Raw genomic sequence first — 23,785 nt, forward strand, 5'->3', positions numbered from 1 at the left:
TGGAGGGTCGTCAGGTGGTCAAAGTTTAAACAGAACAATAACCAAATCTGCAAGCTGTAAATCCGCCGACAAAATCGTCTATTCAAATACGATCTTTATCCCCTGCGTCAAATGGATCTAAGTAGGTACTTAGTTGCACATTTGGCTTAAATTTTATACGATGCCACCCGTCCAGAGTTATCAACACGATCATCTCTGTACTTCTCTGCTAGATATATGTGAATATAAATATACTGAGAGGGTTTTTAGCTCTAATATAATATTTACGTGCATAAAAAATAAACTTTAGAGATTACTATCACTAAAATGACAGTAAAATGATCCAATGTCATTTTTTTAAATGACATTTATCTAAATGAAAAGTTTATTTAACTGCAAAAATTGTACCACTAATTAGTGTAATTTTTAATCAAGACCAATGTCAATTTTTTAAGTTAAAAAAGTAATTTGTTGAATAAAAAATTGTTCATTTTTTCAAAAACGATTTGTGTTCATTTTAACGCAAAATTTTTCACCGAGTACCTACTGATTACTCTTCCATTAGTTGCTTTGATTACTGCAGATTATTTTTTTTTTCAGTGTATTAAACACAAGTGGACGTATTTTGTAATTATTCCTGTAACAAGTGGATGTAAATAAATAAACAGAATAAAATGTATGTAATACGAAGCAAAGCAGTCATTTAGTAGCATTAGAACACACAAGTCATACTCATCCGATTTTTGGCATTAGTGAGAGCTTGCGTTGCATTCCCTAGACAAATATCAAGGCTAAAGTTTGAGAATAAGAAGAGTCGTTGGGTGATTTAGGTTTATCGGAGCATAAGCAGACAAGGTACGCTACGTGCTCTACGTGATACGCTTGGTAAATTTCCTGCTGGCTTTGTTAAACTCGGATTCTGAGTGCCTTTGATACGTGTACTTGCTCGCTAACTAACCAACCTCTAAGCTATCTTAGAGTAGATACAAACCGAGTTTAATAATATTAACAGTTTCGATACAATATACTTGTATAGTATATAGTCTTGTTATTGACTCAATATTCATACTAATCTAATTTTTATACTCACAACCCAATATAACTAACAATTGGTTTAAAATTAATCAACAGCGTTCTCTTCTGCGTTGATTATCAAGATCTGTCAATTATTTATAATTTATAATATTTTATTAATTTACTGCTAATTTATTCAGTTGTAAAAAGTACTTTCAATGTTAAATTGACACGGACGTGAAAATTATCAGACATTGACTCTCCATTTTTCCTTGATCTGTCAATTTCTTTGTCTTCAGTTCTGTGGCAATGATGATGATAACTGAATATAGCATGACATTGAAATTTTTCTTGAACAATAAATAAAGTCTAGAAAATTATTTTTAAAAAATTGCATTTATAATTTTTTAAAGCTTTTAAAGATAGAATATTTTGAAAAATTTTTCTTGCTATAATTTATTACTTAAAAAATTTTTAAAAAGTATCAGATACCTCTCAATTTCATTATCAATAATAATAAAGTTAGCCGAAGTTTTGTAATTTTTTTTTTTCATTTATTAAATTGGAACGAAAATAATCCTTTATTGAAAAATTGATGTAGGGTTTTCATTGTTGTTGTCGCTTTTTGTTGCTATGGTGACCACTTTGGCAGCGATTACCATAGCAACTTTATCTATAGAAATGGTTACCATACACAGAAAAAAAAAATTAACTTGATTCAAGAGAAAACTTTTTGAACCAAGAAAATTTTTCAATCAAAAAAATTACAAAAATTTTTAATTGTCAGCTAACTTATTCATTCTCTTTCAGCGTCATTATATAGCCTAAAAATTATTTTTTTTTTAAATAATAGTAGAAATATAAATGAAAATTAAATTAACAGATATTTGATAATCTTAAGAATTATTGTAAGAAATAAATTGTGGCAAAAAAAATTGATATGTAGAAATTAAAAAAAAAAATATAAACTGCAATTTTTAAAAAATAACATTTCAAAAATTTGTTTGTAAAAAAAAAATAAAAAAATGATCAAGTGACTGCTAACTTTGATGTTATAAAATATAAATATAAAAAAATATACAGTTAAAGATTGTCATAACCACTTAAGAACTTTGACCCTCGGATTAAGTTATAACCGAAATAACGCTTTCAACGTAAAAAAGCATAAGCGGCTTTCAGTCGTTGAGTGCTCATGGTTATACCTTTATAAATGTAGTCACTTTACGATGCTCCATATATATCTTATACAGATTTCCATAATACTCATCTATTTATCAACATAATATATCACTCCCTTAAATATTTTTTTTATTTACATATTTGTATTCACATTTCTATTGATCTTGTTTGGTAATCTTCTTTCAACCTTCGATTTCTGTCAGTTCATGAATTACGATTTTTCTGTCAGTAGTCACTAATTTCATGGTAACGTCATCTAGTTTCAGCTTTAACTTTTTCAAAATTACTCTGCCGGCAAAAATTATTTCAATGATAAACAAGAAAACTAACCTACCGATGATTTGGTAGTGCCAATAATATAATAATAATAATAATAGTAATTTCTGTGTTTATTTACTTTGTACCGTAAAAAAATATTTGGAGTTTCAACAAATGGAAAAATGTTTGAAAATCATCCAATTACGAATAACACAATGTCCAAAGAAGATTATTTATTATTACGAGCTAAAGAAGCTATGTCCAGTGACATTTATGCTGCTAAATCATGGCTAATCACTGCTAAATCATTATTTCCACACAGTGCTAAAGTTCAGGTTAGAATTATGCCGACGGTAAAAAAATAATCAAAGTATGTTTACTAATAAAATAAATTTTTTATTTTTAGTTTGAAGCTTATCGAATTGAAAAACTGTCAAAAAATGTCAAGGAAGCAGCGAAATGTTTCAGTGAAATGTAAGTTATTAAAGTTAACAGTCACTTAAGTATTTTTTAATTTTTTTTTTTTCTTTTTTTTTATTTTATTTATTTAGCGTCGCTCAAACCGAAAGGTCCTTGGCGACGGATATTTTTTAATTTTATTTAACAAAAAAATTATTTTTAAATAATTGTATTTTTTATTTTTTTTTAATTTCTAAATGTCAATTTTTTTTTTTCATTTTTTTTTTTTGCTATAATTTATTTGTTACAAAACTACTCAAAATTAATAAATATTTGCCAAGTTACATAAATAACAAAAATTACAAAAATAAAAAAATTAATATAATATCAAATAATAAAAATATTATTGTTATTGTTATTTATTATTATTCGTCTAATTAATTTTGTAGTTTTCAGAATTTTTCCGAAAGCCGGGAAATTTGGACAGAAATCGAATCAATAACTGCATGTTTAAGATCTGAAAAACCAGATGCTGATTGTGAGTTATTATGTCAAATGTTCCAACATATTCCTCAAGAACTCCAGCACAGGTTGTTGATAATGACAGCTGATCACAGTGAAGATACTATGGAGCATTGTAAATTATTGTTGTTACTATTAAAAAGATTTCCGCAAACAATCCCAACCCACGGAGTAAGAAATCAACAATTTTTATTATTCAATATCTCTTTTATTAAACATTTTTATTTTTCTTATGATATTATTTTTTTTAGCCAAGACTGATTGAGACATTACTGACGGCAGAAAAACACAGCCACCCAGGACAAGCAGTGAATGGATTCCGACGTCTACTAGCTTGCGATGCATTGCCACTGTTGGGAGGAGCGCCCGTTGAATTGAGCCCGCGATTGAGTTTGCGATTGCTCTGCAAAGCAATAGAATTCTATCTGGCTTATATCCAGCAGCCGCTGGACTCACAGATCCAACAGCCCTGGGATAGACTGTTCCAGGTGATGGAAGTGATGGGCGCAAAACTAGGCTGGGAGTTAGGCAATCTTTTCGCTACGCCTTGGAATCAAGAATTGTACTGCGAAAGAATTCAACAGTACATTAAAACTCACACTAACGTTTTAAATGACGAACCAACAATAAAACAATTGTCGATATGTACAGTTGTTGTATTAATTAGGATTTTAAGTGGACATTATAGTAAAATTAAAAATGACGACGTGCCTTATTGTCTCATCGAAGCTTTTGCTGAACCATTCCCTTCTTCAGGTACTTGGATTCAATTTTTAAAACTATTTTTTTTTTTTTTTTTTTTTTTTGTAACTAATTTATTAATTCCATTTTTTTTTTCTACAGAAACAAAGATGAAAAAACGTAAGAGAGAAGAGGGACCAGGAATAGTTCTGACTAGCGATGGAGAGTACGACGGGCAAGGATTAACCTCAGCAGTAATGTTGTGGGATATTTTACACAGTACTGAGTACATGCAAAGAGAAATAACTAAGCTCAGCCAGCAAATGCATCTTGAAACTTGGATAAATCCTTTCCTAACAGACGTTGCTGTGTATAAGGGCTTACATCACGATTTGCTAGCAAGGTTACCGCAAGATACCAGTGGAACTCTTGCTGTACATTTACGCTTAGCTAGCACGTATTGTTGTATCAAAGATTACGGGGTAAAATATTTATTTTATTGATTTATTAAAGATGGACCGTAGTGAATATATTTTATAAAATTTTATTTGGTAATTATTTACTAGTTTGGTCAACTCATGCTGGATCATGTTAAATATTTTTTTTATCAAATTGATCAATTTTTTTAGATACTTATCAAAAAAAAAAAAATTTTTAATTTTATCCAAAACTATGAAAACCAATTTTTTTTTTCCAATTTTTAAAGACAAAAATTTTTAAATTAATTATTATAAAGCTTCTGCAATAGCTAGTCATATATTATTTTTTGGAAACCTGATTTTATTTTATTTCAAAATTTATTTAAAACATAATTAAAAAAAATTTTAATTTCTGGAAATTAATTTATTACAGCCTAAATTCAATAATTTTTTTTAAATTTAATTTTTGTAATAATTAATTGATAATTTAAATTTAATAGGCTATGTTGGACTACATTGTGATGATAGCAAGCTCGTTGCCTCAAATTCGAGGTAAAGTGTCTAATAAATTGACAATCCCAAGTTTAAGACACTTGCACTATTTACCGCTAGCAGAATTGCCAATTCTTCAGTATTGCTCGAAATTACTATTAGCTGGTATTAAGGTAACTTGAATTTTGATGATTAAATACTTGACTTTTGATTTCGATTGTGATTATTAAATGATACTTGCAGCATAAACTGTCAGTAGTAGGAGACACTGGAGACTGGGCGATAGGAAACGCTTTGGTTCTCATGCAAATGGACTGGCCTCAAGAGTCTAATTTCTTGGGAATTATTACCGATCGAATACATGCTAACAAAGCTTTTCAGTATCCGCTCTTCCTGGATTATATTATAAACATTGATATCCTGGAAGAATTGACGTATTTGTGGACAGAACATGGCGGTGGGATTTCTTTAGACATTGCCATCGGGTCAGAAGTACTGCAAAATCGGAGAATCACCACTAGAGGTGCTGATAAAGGTGTTCGTGAAGAAATCAGACAAGCGATGAGAAGACAAGCGGCTCGAGACTCCGTAGATTCAATTAATGAGTTGGTACAAAGGTTTATTGTTAATGAAAAAGTTGCTCTGTTACACAGTTTAATGATGAAATAATATTTACATTATCTTACAATCAATTGTTGACTTTTATTATTTTTTAGTGTACTTTTTTTCTCTTTCCCATTTTTATTTTGTTAATTATTTTAATTTTAAGTTAGAAAAAAAAATGGAAGGCTAAAATTTTGATTTTAAAAAACTTTTGATACCATCAAGATTTTTAATTTGATGAAAATTTCCTTTGAATTATTTTTTTTTTACTTGATCTGAAAAATTTTAGAATTTTTATAACAAATCAAAATAATAAAAAAAAATTTTTCAACAAAAATTTGCCAATATATTTTTTTTTAATTTTTATAAATCAAATTTTTTTATAACAATTCTAAAAAATTTTTAACTGTCGACTTAAACTTTAAAAGCGCGCTACATGGTGTCAGTAGTTACTCCGTGGTTTTATTGTTATTCTCACATGTTTATATTTTGAAAACAATGTCGCTAGTCAAAAAACCTTTGAAATATATAACAAAGTACACATCAAATGCTGAAGAAATATGGAAAGGATTAAACGGTATTTTTGCTATTTACAAACCATCCGGGTTTTCTACTTTTAAAGTAAGAGAAATGTTGCAAGCGCATTTGTGTACAGGTTAGTTTTTCTCTGGGTTAAAAATTTTTTACCTTCAAATGAAATAAATTATAAAAGCTAATTTATGAATTATTTTTTTTTTAAAATGCATTTTTAATTTTTTAATATTTCTACATGACAATTTTTTTTTGTAATTTTTGTTTGTCATAATTTATTTATTAATTGCAAAAATGATTAAATATCTACTAAATTAATTTTCATTCAAGATTTATAAGATAAAAGTTTTTCTAGACCATTTTTTAATTTTTAACAAACAAACAAATTTTTTTTTTTAATATTTCTACATGTCAATTTTTGTTTGCCATAGTTTATTTGTTAAATAAATTATAAAATCTTTGTTAAACTAATTTTCATTTCAGATTTAATAGATTAAAGCAGTTTTGACCATTTTTTAATTTTCTTTAACAAAAAAATATTTTTAAGAAAATGCATTTTTAATTTATTAAAATTTCTAGATGTCAATTTTTATTTGATAAACAAATTACTAAAAATCTGCTAAATTAATTTTCATTTTAGATTTAAACCAACTGAATGTCAGAGAACCAGAACCATTTGTCAGGATAGAAGGTGAGACAAACAAAGAGTTGACTATCAAAGTGGAACCTAGTTACGCCGACCATGAATTAGTCATTGGACCCAGGTACCAGCCATCAGAAATGAAGATGCATCATGTGAATTACTTGTCATCCGAAGCATCCGGGATCCAGCTTTGGGGAGTAAATAAAGGAGCTCTTATTAGTCATTTAATGAGAAAAGCCAATTCTACTCGGTTTTACAAAGTAAAAGGTATTTTAGGAAAAGCCACTGATAATTATTTTACAACTGGTAAAATTGTTGAACGATCTACGTTCAAGCAAGTCAAAAGGCATCACGTTGATATGATTTGCGCTTCAATGCAATCATCCCATCAGAAAAAAATGTTTGAGTAAGTAATTTAATTTTAATTGTTATTTCTTATTTCTTATTTTATTTATCATCATAATAGTTATTTATTTATAATTTAATTATTCGACAGGTTATGCGGCCTAGATATTCAGTCACAAGCGGCTTATGAATTAGCTGTTCAAGGTCCAATTCGTCCATCGGATAATAAAGTTCCGATGCTCTATAGTATAAAATGCGTGGCTTTTGATCCTCCCGATTTTACTCTAGGTAAAAAATAAATAATTTACTCAGAATAATCATCTATAATTACAAATGATTCATAAAAGATTAAGTAGATAATAAAGTAGTTTATTATTCCAAGTACTAGAACAATGAAAATAATTATTGTTTATAATTAATTTTTTTTGTTAGTAATTGATTCTTAACAAAAGTAGTAAAATATTCTATAATATGTTTGTTAAGTTAGCCGACATCTAAAAATAAAAAAAATTTTTTTTTGTTGAAAAAATTATTGCAAAAAAAATAAAAAAAAATTTCATTTTTAAAAAATTCGAAAAACTATAAATGCAATTTAAAAAAAATTTTTTTTAGTTCTAATTTAATAAATAAAAAAATTTTAAACATCGGCTAACTTTAGTATTATATTTATTACGTAAGTGAAAAATTGTTCTAATATTTAATATACATTTTTTTTATTTCAGAAATAGTATGTATTAACGAAGATGACATGTTTTTAAAAAGTCTCATCCACAACTTAGGTTTATTATCAAGAACCAATGCTACTTGTAGTCAAATCCAGTGCTATCAATACGGAATATTTACAACAAATTTAGGATTGCTAAAAAGAGACTGGTCAATAGAAAATATAATGAAAAATTTGCTGATAATCCGCAGACTATTGAGCAAAAATAAATACTTATACTGCGAAGATAATCAAGAAGCAATTTTACGGGAGTATTTTGAGAATAAAAAAACAAATTGACTTAGATTATTTGTATTTATATAACAAAAAATAAATGTACATTGTTTATATAACTAATTTAAAAGTTACAATTATTCACTATCATCAGAAACATCACGACTGTGACTTTTTCTTCTTCTTCTCTCGCGCCTTCTTTGGCTCTGTGAATACTCATCATCGTCTGACTTCTCAGAGCCAGCTATTTTGTCTCTAGACTTAGGCCAGCGCTGCATCTTCATACTCTTGGCAATAACACGTTTCTGGTGATCCAGCTGCGGGAAGAGTTCCTGTGAGTTTTCAAGAGCTTCCTTGGCAGCGTTCATCTCAGCTTCCTGAATACTGTGTCCAGAGGCTTTGGCCAGCCGCTTACCTTGGAAGTAAACCGCGACTGTGTAGACCCGTGTGTTGGTCGGTCCCTTGCACTCAATCACCTTGTACACCGGAATGTCTGGCTCTCCACCGTCCATAGTTCTCAATGTCAAGCAGCACTGCTGGAGTTTACTCTTCGGGTCGTTCCAGTCCTGGTTCATGATAAAGTTCTGGAGCCTCGGGAAGAAACAGACATTGCAGAAGACATGGCAAAACTCCAAACCTTTATCGACGTAAAGAGCTCCAAGAAATGCTTCCAGCAAATCAGCGCGATCTTTTGTCTTCAATTCTGCTTTGGGATTCCCATACAACGCGTACTGCGTCATTCCCAAATCATCGCAGACAACAGCTTGGGTTTTATTGTTGACCAACGAGCTACGAAGTAACGACAAGTGACCTTCATGATGCTCCGGGAAATATTTGTACAGATACTCTGATACAATTAATTGTAAAACAGTGTCTCCTAAAAATTCAAGCCTTTGATTCGATCCGAGAGTCAAATTAGTGTATCCGATACTCCTGTCGGTGAAAGCTCTTGCGAGCAATCTGACGTGTTTGAATTCAATGCCGATAGATTTTTCAAACTTGGTCAACTTTTGCAGCAACTCAAAGCTCGGAATCCACTGTCTATCGCCAGTAGGTTCTTGTTCTTGTAGCGGATGTTTCGGATAATTCACCCAAACATTGCCTAAATCTTGTTCATTCTGGAACAGAGTCTCTCCGAAAACTCTGTCAGCGACGTGAATGCCTCCGTCAAGGAACAGTGACCCCATAAGCGCTTCAAAGCAATTGGCCATCGCGTGTCTTAATTCTAAATCATGACAAAGATCGCTTCCGTGGGCGTAAAGCATGTACTGCTCCAGGTTTAGTTTCTTGGCTAGAACAGCCAAATGCTGATTCTGGACGATAGCTGCTCGATAAGTAGCCAACCCTCCTTCTTCAAGATCAGGAAACATGTGGAACAGGTGTATCGAGGTAAGAAACTCAACAACAGCGTCTCCAAGAAATTCAAGTCTTTCATTGTGTGCAATTGAAGACTCCGTTTCTTTTCTAGCACCGAACCTGGACATAATATTTATAAGAGTATTTATTCCACGCTTCCTGGTGTTCATATAATGAATCCTACGGTCACCGTACTCGGGCTGACTGATTCCGCAGTTAGTTAGGGAGTTACGCGCGTGATCTGGATTCGTTCCAAAATTTTCTCGGTAGCTGGGATGCGTCAGTGCGAGTTGCAGTAGGTAGCGGTTCTTGAATTTGTACTTTAAGGTTTCCTCAAGATTGTCCAGCGACTTGTGGAATCTCAGGTGACACACCAGCACGGGGATGAGCATCGCGTGCTGAACCATGTCACACATTATCCCAGTTCGGTAGAATCCTTGAGAACTGACGTCGACAGTGACGTCTCGCTTCATTTTGCTCTGAGTTCGGAGCTCCTGAAGTCGATTTTCTTTGGCCTCCAACTTTCTCTTGTCCTCGAAAGAAGGCTTTGGCATGTTGGCTAAAAGATGTCGGAATTTGACGTAGTCTCGCCAGGCTTTTTGATAATCAGCGTTGCCGGCGTAGCTTAATTGAGGAGGGCGGATTCCGAAGTGAACTATTTCGGGGTAAGCGGTAATTCCAGGTGGCTGGTCTCCTTGGGTCCTGTCTAGTTGATCTACTCTAACACTGCAGGGCTTCTTACCAGGATAAGTCACCACCATTCCTTTTACCAGGTCGGCATAATTTTGCCATTCGTACTGCGGCATCGCTATAAGACGATCCAGCTCCTCGGCGTCGATCAAAGGAGTGCTGCTTTTTATCAAATAGTTCAGGACCTCGTTCATGGATAGTATCTCTTGTCCTTTATCCGGGAGGTCACGTACGAACCTCGGCATGAAATGAAACTGACCACACCCAGAGTAATTTTGCGCGGAATGTAAATTGAAATCTACAAGCTCTAGAATTTCTTTAAAAAGATACTCTTGAAAATAATTTAATTCATTAATTGTAAAATTTTCTGGCAGTTTTTCTTCAATATACAAAATTGTATACTCAATATTAAATCTTATTACCTTGCAAGTAGGTAGTTTTACAAGCGGAAAGTGCGAAAGCATTGAAAATCCTTCGAAAATAAACTCATGCTCATCATGTTCAATAATAGTTGGGGTTTTGGTTAAAAAATTTGTCGGAGGACTGATTGTGATCCGGTAGTGATACAACTTATCAGCATTGTTAGTGTCCAAATCACAATTATAAACAGATCCTTCACCAGCATAAATTCCATGACGAATTCCCGAGCGCTGAGATTTAGCGCTGCACCTACACAGTGGACCATCATTCATTTCTCCGGGATCGTTGAACCACATCTCGGGATGTAGCCGCTGCGGGTGCTGTTTTTTGGCCATCAATTCCTCCATAGTCCGGTCATCATCATCAATTGAGCTGTCGCTGTCGCTGTCCGAAGAACTGCAAGCTTCAGACTTGTGCCTGCACAGCCTTGCTTTGGTTCTTCTCGGCGGTGGCTCGTACGGCGAGTGTTTGGCTCTAGCCGCATTAGCCCTATCTAAAAGCGACCGTTTAAAATTGTCGGTAAGTTCTTTGAGCTTGGACGTAGCTCTCATTATCTTTGGGTTGTTTTCATCTCGGGTGTAGTACAGATCAGCAGGAGCTGCGCGTGTCCAAACTTTTTTGTCACACTCCAGAATCCCTTCCGGGCCCAGCTCGTCGATTTTCCGCTCGATGTCGTAACTAGTGGCACAATAATTACGCCGATACTTCTCCAAGAGCATTTCGCGTTCAGTCATTTTCTTTTTTCTAAATGGAGCCCTGGAAGAATGAGAATGTGATTCCGGGGTCCTGGACCTTCTTTTGCTTGACCTGGAATTCGAATAGTCATCTTTACTTCTGCTTCGGCTATGACTGTCGTCTCTGCGCGATTTTCTCTCAGTGTCTTCGCTGACGTATTTGTCTTTACCGTCACGATCATTGTAGCGATCGCGATGCTCCTTGCTAGCGGATCTACCGCCGTAGCTCGGGGACCGAGAAGACTCAGGTCGCCTCAATGAAGTCCAACCGGATTTTCTGTCCGATATTTGTTGATCAGTCTTTCTGTCTTTTTGATGATAGTTTTTTTTAACAAGCTCGGAGTTACACCAACGGTCTTTTTTCGGCGCACTTTTCCAAGTACTGTCAGCAGTTGAATTACTCCAATTGTTGTTACTGTTGCTGGTAGTCGTGGATTGCCAACGATCCGTAGAGTTATATGCTTTCCACTGAGTATTGTTACTCGCTTCGGCAGTGTAGTAGCCATGGCTTAAAATCTCAGGGTAATTTTGGTATGAATACGAGTAATTATTTGGGTATCCTGAGTAATAAGGATTGCTGACATACTGGCTGGAGTAACTGTTGTTGATTACTGGAGGTGGTGTACTTATTACTGGAGGCGGTGTACTCATCACTGGAGCTAGCGTATTCACAACTGGAGGTGGTTTTACTATTGGAGGTGGTGGAACGTTGAATGACGGTGGAGGATAGACGAAATTTGGCGGAGGTACTGGTACTAGTGGTGGAACTGAGTAATAATTTACTTCTGGTTGAACCCATGTTGATTCTGTAGTTGCTGGGTTCATTTTCTATATTTACAATCTGAAATTTAGAATTTTTAATTATTGATTTAATTTAGCATAGAAATTTTTTTTGTTCATTATTACATTTTTAAATTATTAAAATTTCTACAAGTCTATTTTTTTAATAATTTTTTTTGCTATAATTTATTTGTTAAAGAAAATTAAAAAAATTGTGACAGCTGAATTTTTTAATGTCATAAAAACTTAATGTAATAGTAACATGAGTGATAACACAAAGTGATTAAAACCATGTAAAATGTATGGAATATGCAAGGATTCTAAGAGCATGCATTGAAATAAAATATACATATATAGTAAATAAATTCGTACTAAAAAAATGTATGTTAATAAATTGAGATTATTGAGATGTTAATGTACAAAACTACAAATTATTTTTACTTTTCAAAATTTATTTATAAAGTACTTCGATAATATTGACACACTTTAAACAATAATTTTAATTCCAGCTATAAAAAAAAATTATTTCATTTTAAGAATAGCCACTCCTTATAATTATTTGCGTTTAAAAAATTTAAAGAATTTTAAAATACCTGCAAAATTTAAATGTAATAATATTTTTGATTTAAATTTTAATTATTAGTTTTTTTTTTTTACTTCTAAGAAATAATTAAAAATTATTTAAACTTACGTGTGTTGAAAATTTTTAACTTAAATAAATAAATAAATTAGGTTACTGAAAAGGATGTAAATAATACAATAGGTTATGGTCACATTTTCGAACTAAATGATTGTATCCATTTGCGCATGCGCATTACTAAACTTGTGTGCAAGTGAGAAAGTAATGTGTCTTTTCTCAGTTTTTATAAGAATCAAGAAACGAATAATAATAATGATAATATTTGTTGGTACTGTTATTATTATCGCAGCGGTATAATCGATTTGTTGATATCGAATTCTAGCTGTTGGTGTATTGATAACTTCAGTTTGTTCTATAACAGCATGGGCGTTCCTGTTCTTTGTTCTATTTCATTATCAGTGCCAGTCTAAGCAACAGTGATGTGTCAAGTGTTTTTTTAACACTAACTAAGCAGCCAAAGATTTTATAAATATATTGCTACTTTATAAAACAAAAATAAATTATAAAATAAAAAAAAAAGTTCAAACAAAATGACGGAGTAAAATAGTATTTTTTAAGAATGTTAAATGACAGCTGACCGCCAATTTATATTTTGTTACAATTATTTAAATCAATAGTAAAAAGTGAAAATAAAAAATTTTTTATATAAATATTTACTAAGGTGGATAAAAATTTAAAATGTATGAGTGTACCTATAATATATGATAATTATAATTACATAGATTTGTTTTATGTACCAAACAAAGAGAGATACTTATTTTTTTATGATTCTTATACATGCAACAACAAGTCATATGACCTTCGGATAATTCACTAACTTCCGAAGCTGAGTGATTGTGTACAAATAATGAAACATAGAAGGAAGTCTAGCTAATTTATAATAATCAAAACTTAACAAGTAACAAGTAATTATTTTTTTTTAATTATTACATTTATACTGAAATTTATAGACGTGTTATAATTTTTTTAATAAATAAATTATGACAACAAAAATTTATTTTAAAAAATTGCTTCATTACAATTTTTTTTTTTTTAATAATTTTCTGGACCTAGTTTATTATTCAAGACAAATAAAAAAATTGACATCTAGAAATTTAAAAAAATAAAAAATGCAATTTTTTTTAAATTGTTTTTTGGAATAAATTTTTTTGCTAAATAAAATTAAAAAATTGTCAAGTGACAGCTAACTTTAATGTCATTATTAAGTTAAAGTTAGCAATCACAACAATTTTTAAAATTTTGTTCCAAAAAATTATTTTTAAAAAATTGCATTTTTTACTTTTTAAAATTTTTACATTTCAAATTTTTTTTCTAATTTTTCTTTGCCATAATTTATTTGTTATAATATTTTTAAAATTATTAAACACGTGTTAAATTAATTTTCATGATTTAAGTGTCACATTATATTTTAATATTTAAAAATTTTAATTATTTTGATAGATGATAATTTGATGAAGACGGATAAGTTGAATTATGTCTGGAAGCAATTCATTGACAGCAACTTCACCTCGAAGTGCTACTGCGCCGAATAGAAATTCGCACAAATCAACTCTGCTGAAGGTGGTGATCCTGGGAGACGGTGGAGTCGGAAAATCATGTTTGATGAACAGATTTGTGTCGAATCATTTTGACGAACACAGCTTCCATACAATTGGAGTGGAATTTCTCAACAAGGACATTGAGATAAACGGCGAAGCTTATACTTTGCAAATATGGGACACAGCTGGCCAAGAAAGATTCAAAACACTGAGAACACCATTTTACAGAGGCTCTGATATTTGTTTATTAACTTACGCTATTGACGACCAGACTAGCTTTAGAAATTTAGCGTTATGGAGATCAGAGTTTTTGTACTATGCAGATGTGCAAGAAGGCACTTTGTTTCCATTTATTGTCGTTGGTAACAAAGTGAGTTTTTATTTTTATAATGTACTCTGAATTAAATGACAAGGTATTAAATTTAAATAAATATAAATTTAGGTTGACATAGCTGAGTCTGAAAAACAAATCACAACTGAAGAAGCACGTGCTTGGTGTGCAGAAAACGGTAACCCACCTCTAGTAGAAACGTCTGCTAAAAACGCAACTAATGTCGAAGCAGCTTTTGGTGCAGCTGTCGCAGCTTGGGCTAAGCTAGAAGCTAGACTTGAACGTCCGATTGTAGAGGATACTATTGATCTCTCAAAGCAGCACTCGCCTCAACGTACTAGCTGCTGTATGCCATTGTCTAGTGCCGAGTAGGTGTCTCAAAATATCATACTTTATTCGTTTATTAATTAATTAATAAAGTAATAATGCATGTGCAAAACTATTATTTACACTCATAACTTGTAACTAAATTGCCAAGCCAACAATTTAACTATTAATTAAACATTTTTTGTGATTTAAACCAAAGTTTTTGGTGAATTGTGTTAGTTAAAGTTTTATTAATACGAACATATAGTTATGTTTTTTTTTTTATTTTCATTTTTTTGTTTAGTGTAGAAATGCTAAGTACTGTTTTATTTATATTCACAATTTTTTTAACGAAAGCACTGTTATTTTACCAGGACTTATGTTTTAGGTGTAACAAAATAATTTGAAGAAAGTACATGTATGCTGTACTGTAAAAATGCTCATGGTATTGAAAAATAATTATTAAATACAACAGATTTAATGTTATCCCATAATAAAATTGAGATCCTTATATAAAATTGAGATGAAATGTATGTTGCATCAAACTATTCGTAACGTGATTGGTCAAATATATCATGAGCATGAAAATATATGTAAACGCTATAATAAGGCGCGCGCAAATTTGAATTCTAGTCCTTATATAAAATTGAGATGAAATGTATGTGGCATCAAACTATTCATAACGTGATTAGTCGAATATATCATGAGCATGAAAATATATGCAAACGCTATAGTAAGGCGCGCGCTTGCGCGCGCAAATTTGAATTCTAGTAAAAATAAATAGTATAAGAGTAATCTCACGTACCGTGTGATCAAGGCATCAAAGAAAACAAAACTCTTATGTATTATCAATTAATGCTATTTGTTTTTATGATTTATTTACAGTATTAGATTTTTAAAAGTTCACATACGATCGGCTTGTGATACTCAAGTATAGCTTCACTAATTATTTAACTCATTAATCTTTTTGTATTACTAAATATTATTATAAATTTGTACATATTTTTAATAATTTTGCACCTCCTTTGAGTACAAGTGTATTAATTTTGTTTTTTAAAAAAAAAAAAAAAATTTACCCCAATTTACGTAATAAGTGTAATAGGTGCTTTATCATACACATTAAAAAATAATAATTGAAATAAAATAAAAGTGACAGTAACAGTGATTTATAATTCTGGCTGTTTGTAATGCGCAAATAAAATCATATCACGATATATATGTAAATCGGTAGTTAAATTCATCACATATTTTTCGGATAAAATCTATTAAATGTTGCGTGTCATGTTTTTTATAAATAAAATATATTGTATTTAATGATAATGATTACGCAAATATATTTATCTGCCGCCATACGTTTTTTAAATGAAAAAAAAAAAAAAAAAATTAAATAAAAAAAATAACGTTATAATAAGATAAAATATTTACTGACTGCGCCTTAATGAAAATTTTTGTATTGTTAGAAAATTAAGATAAATAAAATAACTATGCTTATTTAAAATTAATTTTCTCTGTTTAATAAATTTTTTTTACACTTTATAAAGTTAATTAGATTAGGTAAAAAAATTTTATTTATAAATATTTATTATTTTAAAAAATTATATTCAACGAAACCAATAATTTTCTACATACAATTATCAATATACTATGTTGCAATATTTCAACAATATTTACAAGTACAATTCATTACAATAGCAACTTTTTTTTTTTTTTTGTAAGATTCTATCCCTCACAATAATAATATTTGATACTTTGTTTATTCAATAGATAAAGAATAAATAAATTGATTTAAGTAAGCAGTAAAACTGCCAACCGATATACTAAAAATACTGATAAAAAAGGTTTAATCATTTTCCTCTTTGTACGACATCATTTTCAAAAATATATTTTTATGAAATTCCACATTAGCTAATTAGGCACAATATAACGTACAATAAATACGTTGTCTTTTTTTGTTTATCGTATGGATTGAAAAAATGTTGATAATTTTGTCTTGGATATATTTTCCTGGTCAATTCTACTTGTATCGATCGTATTAATATCATCAACCTCGCAACCACGCCAGTTCGATGAAATACGTATCATAAAAAAATTAAAAAAAAAAAAAATAATAAAGACAAATCAATTGATGTGCGCGGGTACAATAATTATGTTAATGACACAGTATTTCATATTGTTAATGACAGTGTTCTGTAACGTCTACTATTACGGATTTTTTCCAGCCAAATAAAAAGTATCCGATTGCCGCACCAAATACTACTGCGACGCAAAGCCACACGTTGTACGTCATAAATATCAGCATGAGAAAGTACGACAGAATTATTTGTATGATGTGTAAAAATGTTTGGAAAGTGTGCATCCATGACAGCATTGTTGGCCTGAAACATAAATTAATAATTATGTTTATAAAATTATTAATATTCATTTTATAAAACAAAAACAAATCATTGACTAACACTTGTATAGAGATATTCTTTTAAGAAATTTTTGGTCATTATTTACAAGTGGGGTTCACTTGAAAATTTTAATATATTTTTTTTGAAAAGCACATAAAAAATGAACAATTAAAAAAAAAAAAAGTTGGTTACCACAATTTTAATAAATTTTTCAAATTTCAAAAAAATTTATAAATTTTTTAGAAAATTGTAATGTTTAACTTTTTTTTTTACATTGTTCGTTTTCTTATGTACTTTTCAAAAAAAAATGTATGAAAAAAAGCTAAAAAAATATAAGACAATAATATTTTTACAAAAGTTTATAGTAGTCATGCGTATAAAACAATACAATGAAAAAGATAAAAATCATGCTTTGATTGTATAAAAAATTAAAGATAAAATTGATGCTTCAATAGCTTAAAGACTAAAACAGTCAATAAAAAAAAAGTGAAAGGTACGTCATGCAGGCAGAGTAGCTGTAAACAAAAACAAGTAAATTATTTCTACTTACGGTTGTCTGTGAATAACTTCTCCAACCATACTACAACGTTAAATACAATATGAAAATTACAGTAATAATAGAATTTTATTATATCAGTTATTATGTTTAGTAATAAATTAGTGACATTATTTAAGTAAAAAATTTTAAAACGTACTGTACAACGCGACCGTCTTCAGCAGTTACGTTTTTTTCTGGTGGCGACGTAACGCTTCTGTACTGCAGCGTATTGTATGTTTTCCAAAACAAATATTCTCTGTAGTACTTTAGTCCTTCGTAAAGTGCAGCCATTATAATAATACCTATCATCGAGCCAATTAAGCCTCCAAGCGTTGAAATTTTCCACGACTCAAAGAGAATTGTTTCAACATACCCGAAGTGGAAAGCCATCTAAAATATTACATTATATTATATAATTTTAATTAAAACAATGATCATCATTATGACTTCTATTGTCAATCGTAATTAACTAGCGAATCGTTATCATTTTTACCGTCATTCCAGGCATATTATGCATGCCCATCATGCTATGGTGAGACATTGAGTCTGGATCACTGGCAACAACTTGAGCCATATGGTCCGTTTCTGAATGTCCTCCGTGATGCATGGAACTGTGATCCATGCTATGATCAGCCGATCCGTGATTCATATGATCGTGATGTAAAAAACCCGAAGCATTGAAATGCTCCATGATATGATCTTGCGACATTTCTGAAAAAATTTTAATAAAATTAATTTAATTTTATACAATTCGACGGAATATTGAAGACGTAATTTAAATACATTTAAAAACATTGTTATCTTTTTTATGAAAATGCTTTTTTTATCTTTTTAAAATTGCGGATAACATTAAAAAGAAAAAAATACTAATGTAGTAAAAAATGAGTAACTAAAATATATACTATCTATTAGTGTATTATATTACTTTTACCTCAAGATGGCTTTAAAGTTTATCAACAACGAGAATCGCTACCACAATTTATAAAATAAAAACCACAACTGTCAGATATAAATTAATGATACATATGTTTAAATTTAAAATAATTATTTGAGTTATTGCTCAATTAAAATAGAAAAAATATATATTAATATTTGATGAAAAGAATTTCGTATTAGGGCTTTTTGAATGGCATTCCTCTATAATCAATACATACTTCAGGAGTTTTATCATCAGAATTTATCTATTTATTGCGTCACCAAATCAATGACACAGATTAAAATAAAGTTGATTTTTTCACATTGTCGATCTTATTGATATCAATTGAATCAATAAGACCCATGTTACAATTAATAATTTCATCATCAGTTGGAGAAATAAAGGAGAATGTGCATAGTTATCTTTCTTTAGCAGTCCAGCTAAAGATATATTACACGTAATGAATGTCAGAGAAATATGTGAGTTCAAGGATCTGATTTTATCCTGTTTTAAACGAATACAAGTAGAAAGTTCATACGTGGAATATTGTAAACACGTATTGGTAACTAATAAGGAAAAAATAATACAATCTTGGTATAATTATTCCGTGAATTGGATTTTCTGCTTATTGAAAAATTATTTTATGCTTATAAGTAATTACTTAGTTTATAATTTCCTTGTTTAATACAATATCTAGTATTAAATTGCTAGATATCTTATTGATAAGAATGGTATGAGATACTAATGTGTGTAAACACGTAGTTAGCCTACGTAATAATAATAAAATCCATGAATCCAAGCTAAATTAATAAAAAATTAAAATAATGAATTATTAATGAGTGATTTAAGATTGGGAGGTCATTAGTACGAATGTCAATGATAATAAGATTTAATAATAAACTTACTGTTTAGTAACGCAGGTTATATCACAATGTATTTTTAAAAATATATATACCAGTAACAGTTGTCACGATAGTCCAATGCGAGAATGTCTGCTAAAAATCTCCAATCTCCGGTACTGTTACTTTTTACAAAGTAATGTTAATGCCTTGAGAAGTGACTGGAGAACGGATTGCTTTTGTAAAAACTAGCACAACTTTCTACTCCAGTTTTAAATTTAAGTAATTAAATATATTGTATTGTGTTGAATTATATTGTGGCCCGCGTAACATAAGCACCATTTAAGAGACTGCGGAGTAATAAAATAACTGGTGAATATATTGGTGGTGATGGTGCTCCTGCCCCTGCTGACTAGCTTCTATGCAAGTAGAAGAGGTGGTAGATGGTAGGAAATCAAGACTTGGAGCCAGCCATTAATCTTGGTGGTGGTGATAATGTCCAATGTTGGTGTGCTAAGAAATGTTGACTGTCAATGTGTTGGTCTGGTCACATGCCGCATGCAGCGGAGATAACACGACATCAATCGATCAACATTGCAAATATTTTCAATAGATTTTTTGTCTTGATGCGAGATGGCGCGCGAAAAGTTTGAAATTTACAGATTTTGTATCTACAGTCGGCAACTTTTTTTCAGAAGAAATCTAGGCTTGTCATTGGTGGAAAACTAGAATTTCAAATTAAGCCGCGCATGCGCAGAGAATAATTTTTATAATGTTGTGATTGGTGATAGACGCCATTGTTTTTTTCTGGAAGCTTCATAACAAACTTATTTGCTACTTGTCAATTGTCATTCTCATGAATTTTAGTATTTTAAAATTAACAAATATTTAAAATAATGTCTTTTATGCCACAATGGCCGAATCTTCGGCCGAGAGCTACAGATCCGCTGTGGTTCAATGTTGACAAACCTATTGACGATGAAGAGGAGGTAGAAAAACTTGAAACTATGAACCAGGCATGGGTATGTGTATTTTTATTATTGATATTTAAATTAGTTGTATTATTTTTAATATTTAAATTAATAAAGGAAACTTTAAAAGTCATTTTTTATTTTATTAAAGTTGAAATTGTTTTAATTATTAAGTTAGCCGACATTTTTCATTTTGATTAATTTATTAAATTTAAACTAAAAAATATTCTTTTTTAATTGCACTTACAATTTATCAAATTTTTTACAAGTGAATTTAAAAAAAATTTTTTTCTAATTTTTTTTTGCCATCATATATTTAAAAAAAAAAATTCTAAAAATTATTACATATCTGCAAAATTTATTTTTATTTAATTTAGCAGACATTTCATAATTTTTTTAACAAATAAATTGGAGCAAAAAAATATTAGAAAAAAAAATTGACATGTAGAAATTTTAAAAAATGCAACTTTTTGAAAATAATTTTTTGGAAGAAATTTGTTTGTTAAAAAAAATTAAAAAATGGTCAAATGACTGCTAACTTAAATTTCATAATGTTGAAATGTCATTCAATATTTATTTTTAATAATTTACAGAAAGATCGTGTCAAAGCTCTGTACAGTGATCAAATTCCTATTGGAAAATCAGCAAGTGATGTAAGTGATTTTTTTTTCTAATTGTTTAAAAAATATTTTCTAAAGCAAATTTTATTTTAAAATTAGTTCCGTGGCTCAGAGGAAGAGGACGATGAAGAAGAGGAAGAAGAAGGCGAAGGTGAAGAAGAAGAAGAGTCAGACACTCATGAAGAAGAGGAAGAAGAGTTTGATGAGATTGACATGGAAGTGAGCTACACTCATCAACAGCAAAGATCTAGCCCAACTGACACTCCTACTGATCCAGTTTCCATAAGAATGGTGACTACTTCTCGATACTCATAAGAATAAAACCTAAAATTATAAAATCATTTACTATTTACTAACTTTATTTATTTATTAATTTATTTAATAATTATAAAGAAGCAAAGTTTATAAAATTAACCAAACAATCGTCGTAAATAACAATGCTAATTGCTAGATAATAAAACTTGTGATAATTTTACAGATGTGAAACCAGATGTAGTTAAGTAACTCCTGATCCTGAATGAAAATATTCTTCTCATTTATCCTACTGATCCATTGGTAAGCAATTTCCTTGAAAAAAAAATTTTTTTAAACAAAAAATAAATAATTATATTAACGAAATAATAATAATTGGAATATATTTTTAATTTAAAGTTAATAATTGTCAAAGTTGTGGTTTATTATTAATTATTTAAAATAATATAAATCCTACTTATAATTACATAGATTTATTACCGAGTGAAACCATTAAATGGATATTTAAAGCCGTAAAAAGAAGGCTGTCTTAAATGCGTTGTGGTGTATGTAAAAATGAAGGTGCGTATTTAGGATTTATTTTATTACGGTGCTCTGCTCGTTAAATTAAAGATAATAATTAAATTGTCATAAAGCGAGAAAAGCACGTATGGTTTGAATTTAAAAAAGCTTAAATAATGAATTTTTTTTTAACATCCGATTATTAAATTACTAAATAACTAGTTGCATACGAGCATTATTATCAAGTTAACTGGGCAACTAGTCTCTACTCCGGCAATTTACATGAGCATACAAGTACACCAAAGGCACAGTAAAGCCACGGAGGCATTCAAGCTGAGTATAGGTAAGCTATAGCTAAAGCTGAAGGTAAAGTGTAAGCAAGGGCTACTTATTATTATGTATTATGTTAGAATAGAAGAGAGTTAGAAAAGAGTGTATGGTTTGGTATGGTATGGCATCGTATGGTATGGTATCTTCCTCACTGGATTTTCACCTATACACTAGGTGTGTGAAAGTGTAGTACCTATAGAGCGCGTCGAGTCTTTCAGCGAGTAACTGAAGTAAAGCCAGGTTGGTGCCCCCGGTAGGGTGAACGAACGGCAACGCTCAGGCAAAAGCGATCCCAAGCAAAGCACCTCCGCCTCTTCTCTTCTCTCTATATACTGTATACATTCACACAACTCTGTCCTCCGCGAAAGGCCTTCGCCTCTGACGTCACGGTATTTAAATCGGCGAAAAAAAACACGCGAAAAGTTAATTAATAAAAGATAAACATTAATACTAAATTATATACTTACTTATGAATTTATAAATTAAAATAAAAAATAAATAATAATCATATGGATACTCGTTTAAAAACCCAAATAAGTTTCTCTACTTAATTTCGCGGGCAAATGTAATAACTGGTTTTGTTCTCCGAAAATAATAAAAGCAATTAATGAATTTAAATGTTTTTAACAATTTAGATCGAGATGAAATTTCTTTCTTTGATCTTCCAGTTTTAATGGTCTCAATGTATAAATGTTTCAATGTATGTATTATTTTTTTTATGTATGTATGTGTGTATAAATAAAACCCCTTTCACTCTAAAACCTGTGTGAGGTCTAAAGTAATTACGAAACTCGGTCCGAAAGTTAATCTTAATATCCAGAGTAGAATCCTAACCTGCCTCAAAAAAAAATAAATATTAAATGTTACAGCATAGAAGATAATAAACCGCGGGGTTACTGGTGTCTGGTGAAGAAGTTAAGAACCGGGGTACAGAGAGGATGGATCGATATTATGTCGGAAGACTTGTATGTGTGCAGGTGGAAGAGTTTTTAGAAAAAAAAATATAAGGAATGATGAAATGAAAGAATGTTTTAAACCATTTATAGAAGGTAAGTAAAAAAAATAGAAAAATAAAATTTATTTTGATTTATAAGTTTGAATTTTATTTTAATAAATAGGTTTAGAAAAATTATTAATTTTAGGTGAAACTAGTTTGTAATAAATTTTATTTAGAAAATATACACGATAAAAAATTACCGGTTTCCTGTATGGTGTGAAAATTATTACCATTAATGGTGTAATAGTTACGTTGCAATATTTAATTTTATAATTGTTGAAAATTGAAGTTAATTTTTTAATGAAAAAAAAATTTTTTATTAATTTTAATGCAACTTTCATTCTTTAAACATAAATTTAAAAAAATCTTTCGCTGAGAAAATTTCACACGATCAACTTTTTACAGTGATTGGATAAAAAATTCATAATCATAATAAAAATAATGTTAGCTAAATATGTAAAAAGAGTTTGTTGTGTAGTCAACAAACTACGTTTAAGTAAAGAGAAAATATAATTGAGTGTAAGAGTAAAAGATAACAATAATGTTGGGTAACAAGCATGAGGGTTGCAACGGGGTGACTTGTTATTATTATTACCACTATTATTATTATTATTATTATTATTATTATTAT

At 30.2% G+C, this 23,785-nt stretch overlaps 7 protein-coding genes across 14 annotated transcripts in view; 5 read left to right on the plus strand and 2 right to left on the minus strand.

Moving 5' to 3' along the window:
* Nucleotides 1-2,570: 2,570 nt before the first annotated feature.
* Nucleotides 2,571-5,635, plus strand: Ints10 (integrator complex subunit 10). The gene is made up of 7 exons (XM_074255865.1): nucleotides 2,571-2,765; nucleotides 2,837-2,904; nucleotides 3,279-3,522; nucleotides 3,603-4,107; nucleotides 4,195-4,514; nucleotides 4,952-5,116; nucleotides 5,187-5,635. Exons 1-7 carry the CDS (start codon nucleotides 2,613-2,615, stop codon nucleotides 5,610-5,612), a joined length of 1,881 nt encoding a protein of 626 aa, XP_074111966.1. The 5' UTR covers nucleotides 2,571-2,612; the 3' UTR covers nucleotides 5,613-5,635.
* Nucleotides 5,636-6,007: 372 nt separating this feature from the next.
* LOC141536252 (pseudouridylate synthase TRUB2, mitochondrial) lies at nucleotides 6,008-8,125 on the plus strand. Its single transcript, XM_074256642.1, has 4 exons — nucleotides 6,008-6,201; nucleotides 6,718-7,126; nucleotides 7,217-7,353; nucleotides 7,788-8,125. Exons 1-4 carry the CDS (start codon nucleotides 6,045-6,047, stop codon nucleotides 8,066-8,068), a joined length of 984 nt encoding a protein of 327 aa, XP_074112743.1. The 5' UTR covers nucleotides 6,008-6,044; the 3' UTR covers nucleotides 8,069-8,125.
* Drosha (ribonuclease 3 drosha) lies at nucleotides 8,065-12,807 on the minus strand. Its single transcript, XM_074256630.1, has 2 exons — nucleotides 12,674-12,807; nucleotides 8,065-12,043 (listed from the first exon to the last, which is right to left on the minus strand). Exon 2 carries the CDS (start codon nucleotides 12,025-12,027, stop codon nucleotides 8,140-8,142), a length of 3,888 nt encoding a protein of 1,295 aa, XP_074112731.1. The 5' UTR covers nucleotides 12,028-12,043; nucleotides 12,674-12,807; the 3' UTR covers nucleotides 8,065-8,139.
* Nucleotides 12,808-12,980: 173 nt separating this feature from the next.
* Nucleotides 12,981-16,909, plus strand: Rab9 (RAS oncogene family member Rab9). Of its 3 annotated transcripts, XM_074256648.1 has the most exons (5): nucleotides 12,981-13,302; nucleotides 13,413-13,527; nucleotides 14,063-14,530; nucleotides 14,603-14,859; nucleotides 15,172-16,909. In XM_074256648.1, the coding sequence occupies exons 3-5, from the start codon at nucleotides 14,096-14,098 to the stop codon at nucleotides 15,197-15,199; spliced, it is 720 nt and encodes a 239-aa protein (XP_074112749.1). In that variant the 5' UTR covers nucleotides 12,981-13,302; nucleotides 13,413-13,527; nucleotides 14,063-14,095; the 3' UTR covers nucleotides 15,200-16,909. The 3 variants fall into 3 exon arrangements, with proteins under 3 accessions (XP_074112749.1, XP_074112748.1, XP_074112750.1); XM_074256647.1 differs by having other exon boundaries at nucleotides 12,981-13,527; XM_074256649.1 differs by having other exon boundaries at nucleotides 12,983-13,527; nucleotides 15,186-16,909.
* Ctr1a (Copper transporter 1A) lies at nucleotides 16,376-19,847 on the minus strand. 3 transcript variants are annotated; one of them, XM_074256652.1, is made up of 5 exons: nucleotides 19,600-19,847; nucleotides 18,222-18,439; nucleotides 17,886-18,118; nucleotides 17,741-17,770; nucleotides 16,376-17,172 (listed from the first exon to the last, which is right to left on the minus strand). In XM_074256652.1, exons 2-5 carry the CDS (start codon nucleotides 18,435-18,437, stop codon nucleotides 16,971-16,973), a joined length of 681 nt encoding a protein of 226 aa, XP_074112753.1. In that variant the 5' UTR covers nucleotides 18,438-18,439; nucleotides 19,600-19,847; the 3' UTR covers nucleotides 16,376-16,970. The 3 variants fall into 3 exon arrangements, with proteins under 3 accessions (XP_074112753.1, XP_074112752.1, XP_074112754.1); XM_074256651.1 differs by having other exon boundaries at nucleotides 19,550-19,845; XM_074256653.1 differs by lacking the exon at nucleotides 17,741-17,770 and having other exon boundaries at nucleotides 19,550-19,839.
* Nucleotides 19,848-20,260: 413 nt separating this feature from the next.
* LOC141536257 (uncharacterized) lies at nucleotides 20,261-21,708 on the plus strand. Of its 2 annotated transcripts, XM_074256655.1 has the most exons (4): nucleotides 20,261-20,505; nucleotides 21,048-21,107; nucleotides 21,174-21,365; nucleotides 21,553-21,708. In XM_074256655.1, exons 1-4 carry the CDS (start codon nucleotides 20,380-20,382, stop codon nucleotides 21,556-21,558), a joined length of 384 nt encoding a protein of 127 aa, XP_074112756.1. In that variant the 5' UTR covers nucleotides 20,261-20,379; the 3' UTR covers nucleotides 21,559-21,708. The 2 variants fall into 2 exon arrangements, with proteins under 2 accessions (XP_074112756.1, XP_074112755.1); XM_074256654.1 differs by lacking the exon at nucleotides 21,553-21,708 and having other exon boundaries at nucleotides 21,174-21,415.
* An 89-nt stretch (nucleotides 21,709-21,797) lies between these two features.
* Nucleotides 21,798-23,785, plus strand: part of Eip74ef (Ecdysone-induced protein E74) — a 103,468-nt gene continuing 101,480 nt past the window's right edge. For all 3 annotated transcript variants that reach the window (XM_074256632.1, XM_074256637.1, XM_074256636.1), the window contains exons 1-3: nucleotides 21,798-21,887; nucleotides 22,050-22,170; nucleotides 23,027-23,206. The gene's annotated coding sequence lies outside the window, so the exon portion shown is untranslated. The remainder of the gene's footprint in view (nucleotides 21,888-22,049; nucleotides 22,171-23,026; nucleotides 23,207-23,785) is intronic.

The sequence above is a fragment of the Cotesia typhae genome, unplaced genomic scaffold (assembly GCF_013202065.1).
Source record: "Cotesia typhae breed Kobodo isofemale line unplaced genomic scaffold, CoteBio_Ctyphae scaffold_152, whole genome shotgun sequence".
NCBI lineage: Eukaryota > Metazoa > Arthropoda > Insecta > Hymenoptera > Braconidae > Cotesia > Cotesia typhae.

Excerpts from the sequence above, each read along its gene's own strand:
- Ints10 (XM_074255865.1), top strand. The coding sequence starts at position 2,613 with ATGTTTGAAAATCATCCAATTACGAATAACACAATGTCCAAAGAAGAT. Across the intron at positions 2,766-2,836 it reads CACACAGTGCTAAAGTTCAG|TTTGAAGCTTATCGAATTGA; the intron begins GTTAGAATTATG and ends TTTTATTTTTAG. Across the intron at positions 5,117-5,186 it reads TACTATTAGCTGGTATTAAG|CATAAACTGTCAGTAGTAGG; the intron begins GTAACTTGAATT and ends TGATACTTGCAG.
- LOC141536252 (XM_074256642.1), top strand. The coding sequence starts at position 6,045 with ATGTCGCTAGTCAAAAAACCTTTGAAATATATAACAAAGTACACATCA. Across the intron at positions 6,202-6,717 it reads GCAAGCGCATTTGTGTACAG|ATTTAAACCAACTGAATGTC; the intron begins GTTAGTTTTTCT and ends TTTTCATTTTAG. Across the intron at positions 7,354-7,787 it reads TCCTCCCGATTTTACTCTAG|AAATAGTATGTATTAACGAA; the intron begins GTAAAAAATAAA and ends TTTTTATTTCAG.
- Drosha (XM_074256630.1), bottom strand. The coding sequence starts at position 12,027 with ATGAACCCAGCAACTACAGAATCAACATGGGTTCAACCAGAAGTAAAT.
- Rab9 (XM_074256647.1), top strand. The coding sequence starts at position 14,096 with ATGTCTGGAAGCAATTCATTGACAGCAACTTCACCTCGAAGTGCTACT. Across the intron at positions 14,531-14,602 it reads TTATTGTCGTTGGTAACAAA|GTTGACATAGCTGAGTCTGA; the intron begins GTGAGTTTTTAT and ends ATATAAATTTAG. Across the intron at positions 14,860-15,171 it reads ATGCCATTGTCTAGTGCCGA|GACTTATGTTTTAGGTGTAA; the intron begins GTAGGTGTCTCA and ends TTATTTTACCAG.
- Ctr1a (XM_074256652.1), bottom strand. The coding sequence starts at position 18,437 with ATGTCGCAAGATCATATCATGGAGCATTTCAATGCTTCGGGTTTTTTA. Across the intron at positions 18,119-18,221 it reads ATAATATGCCTGGAATGACG|ATGGCTTTCCACTTCGGGTA; the intron begins GTAAAAATGATA and ends GTAATATTTTAG. Across the intron at positions 17,173-17,740 it reads GAAGTTATTCACAGACAACC|GCCAACAATGCTGTCATGGA; the intron begins GTAAGTAGAAAT and ends TTTATGTTTCAG.
- LOC141536257 (XM_074256654.1), top strand. The coding sequence starts at position 20,380 with ATGTCTTTTATGCCACAATGGCCGAATCTTCGGCCGAGAGCTACAGAT. Across the intron at positions 20,506-21,047 it reads AAACTATGAACCAGGCATGG|AAAGATCGTGTCAAAGCTCT; the intron begins GTATGTGTATTT and ends AATAATTTACAG. Across the intron at positions 21,108-21,173 it reads TTGGAAAATCAGCAAGTGAT|TTCCGTGGCTCAGAGGAAGA; the intron begins GTAAGTGATTTT and ends TTTTAAAATTAG.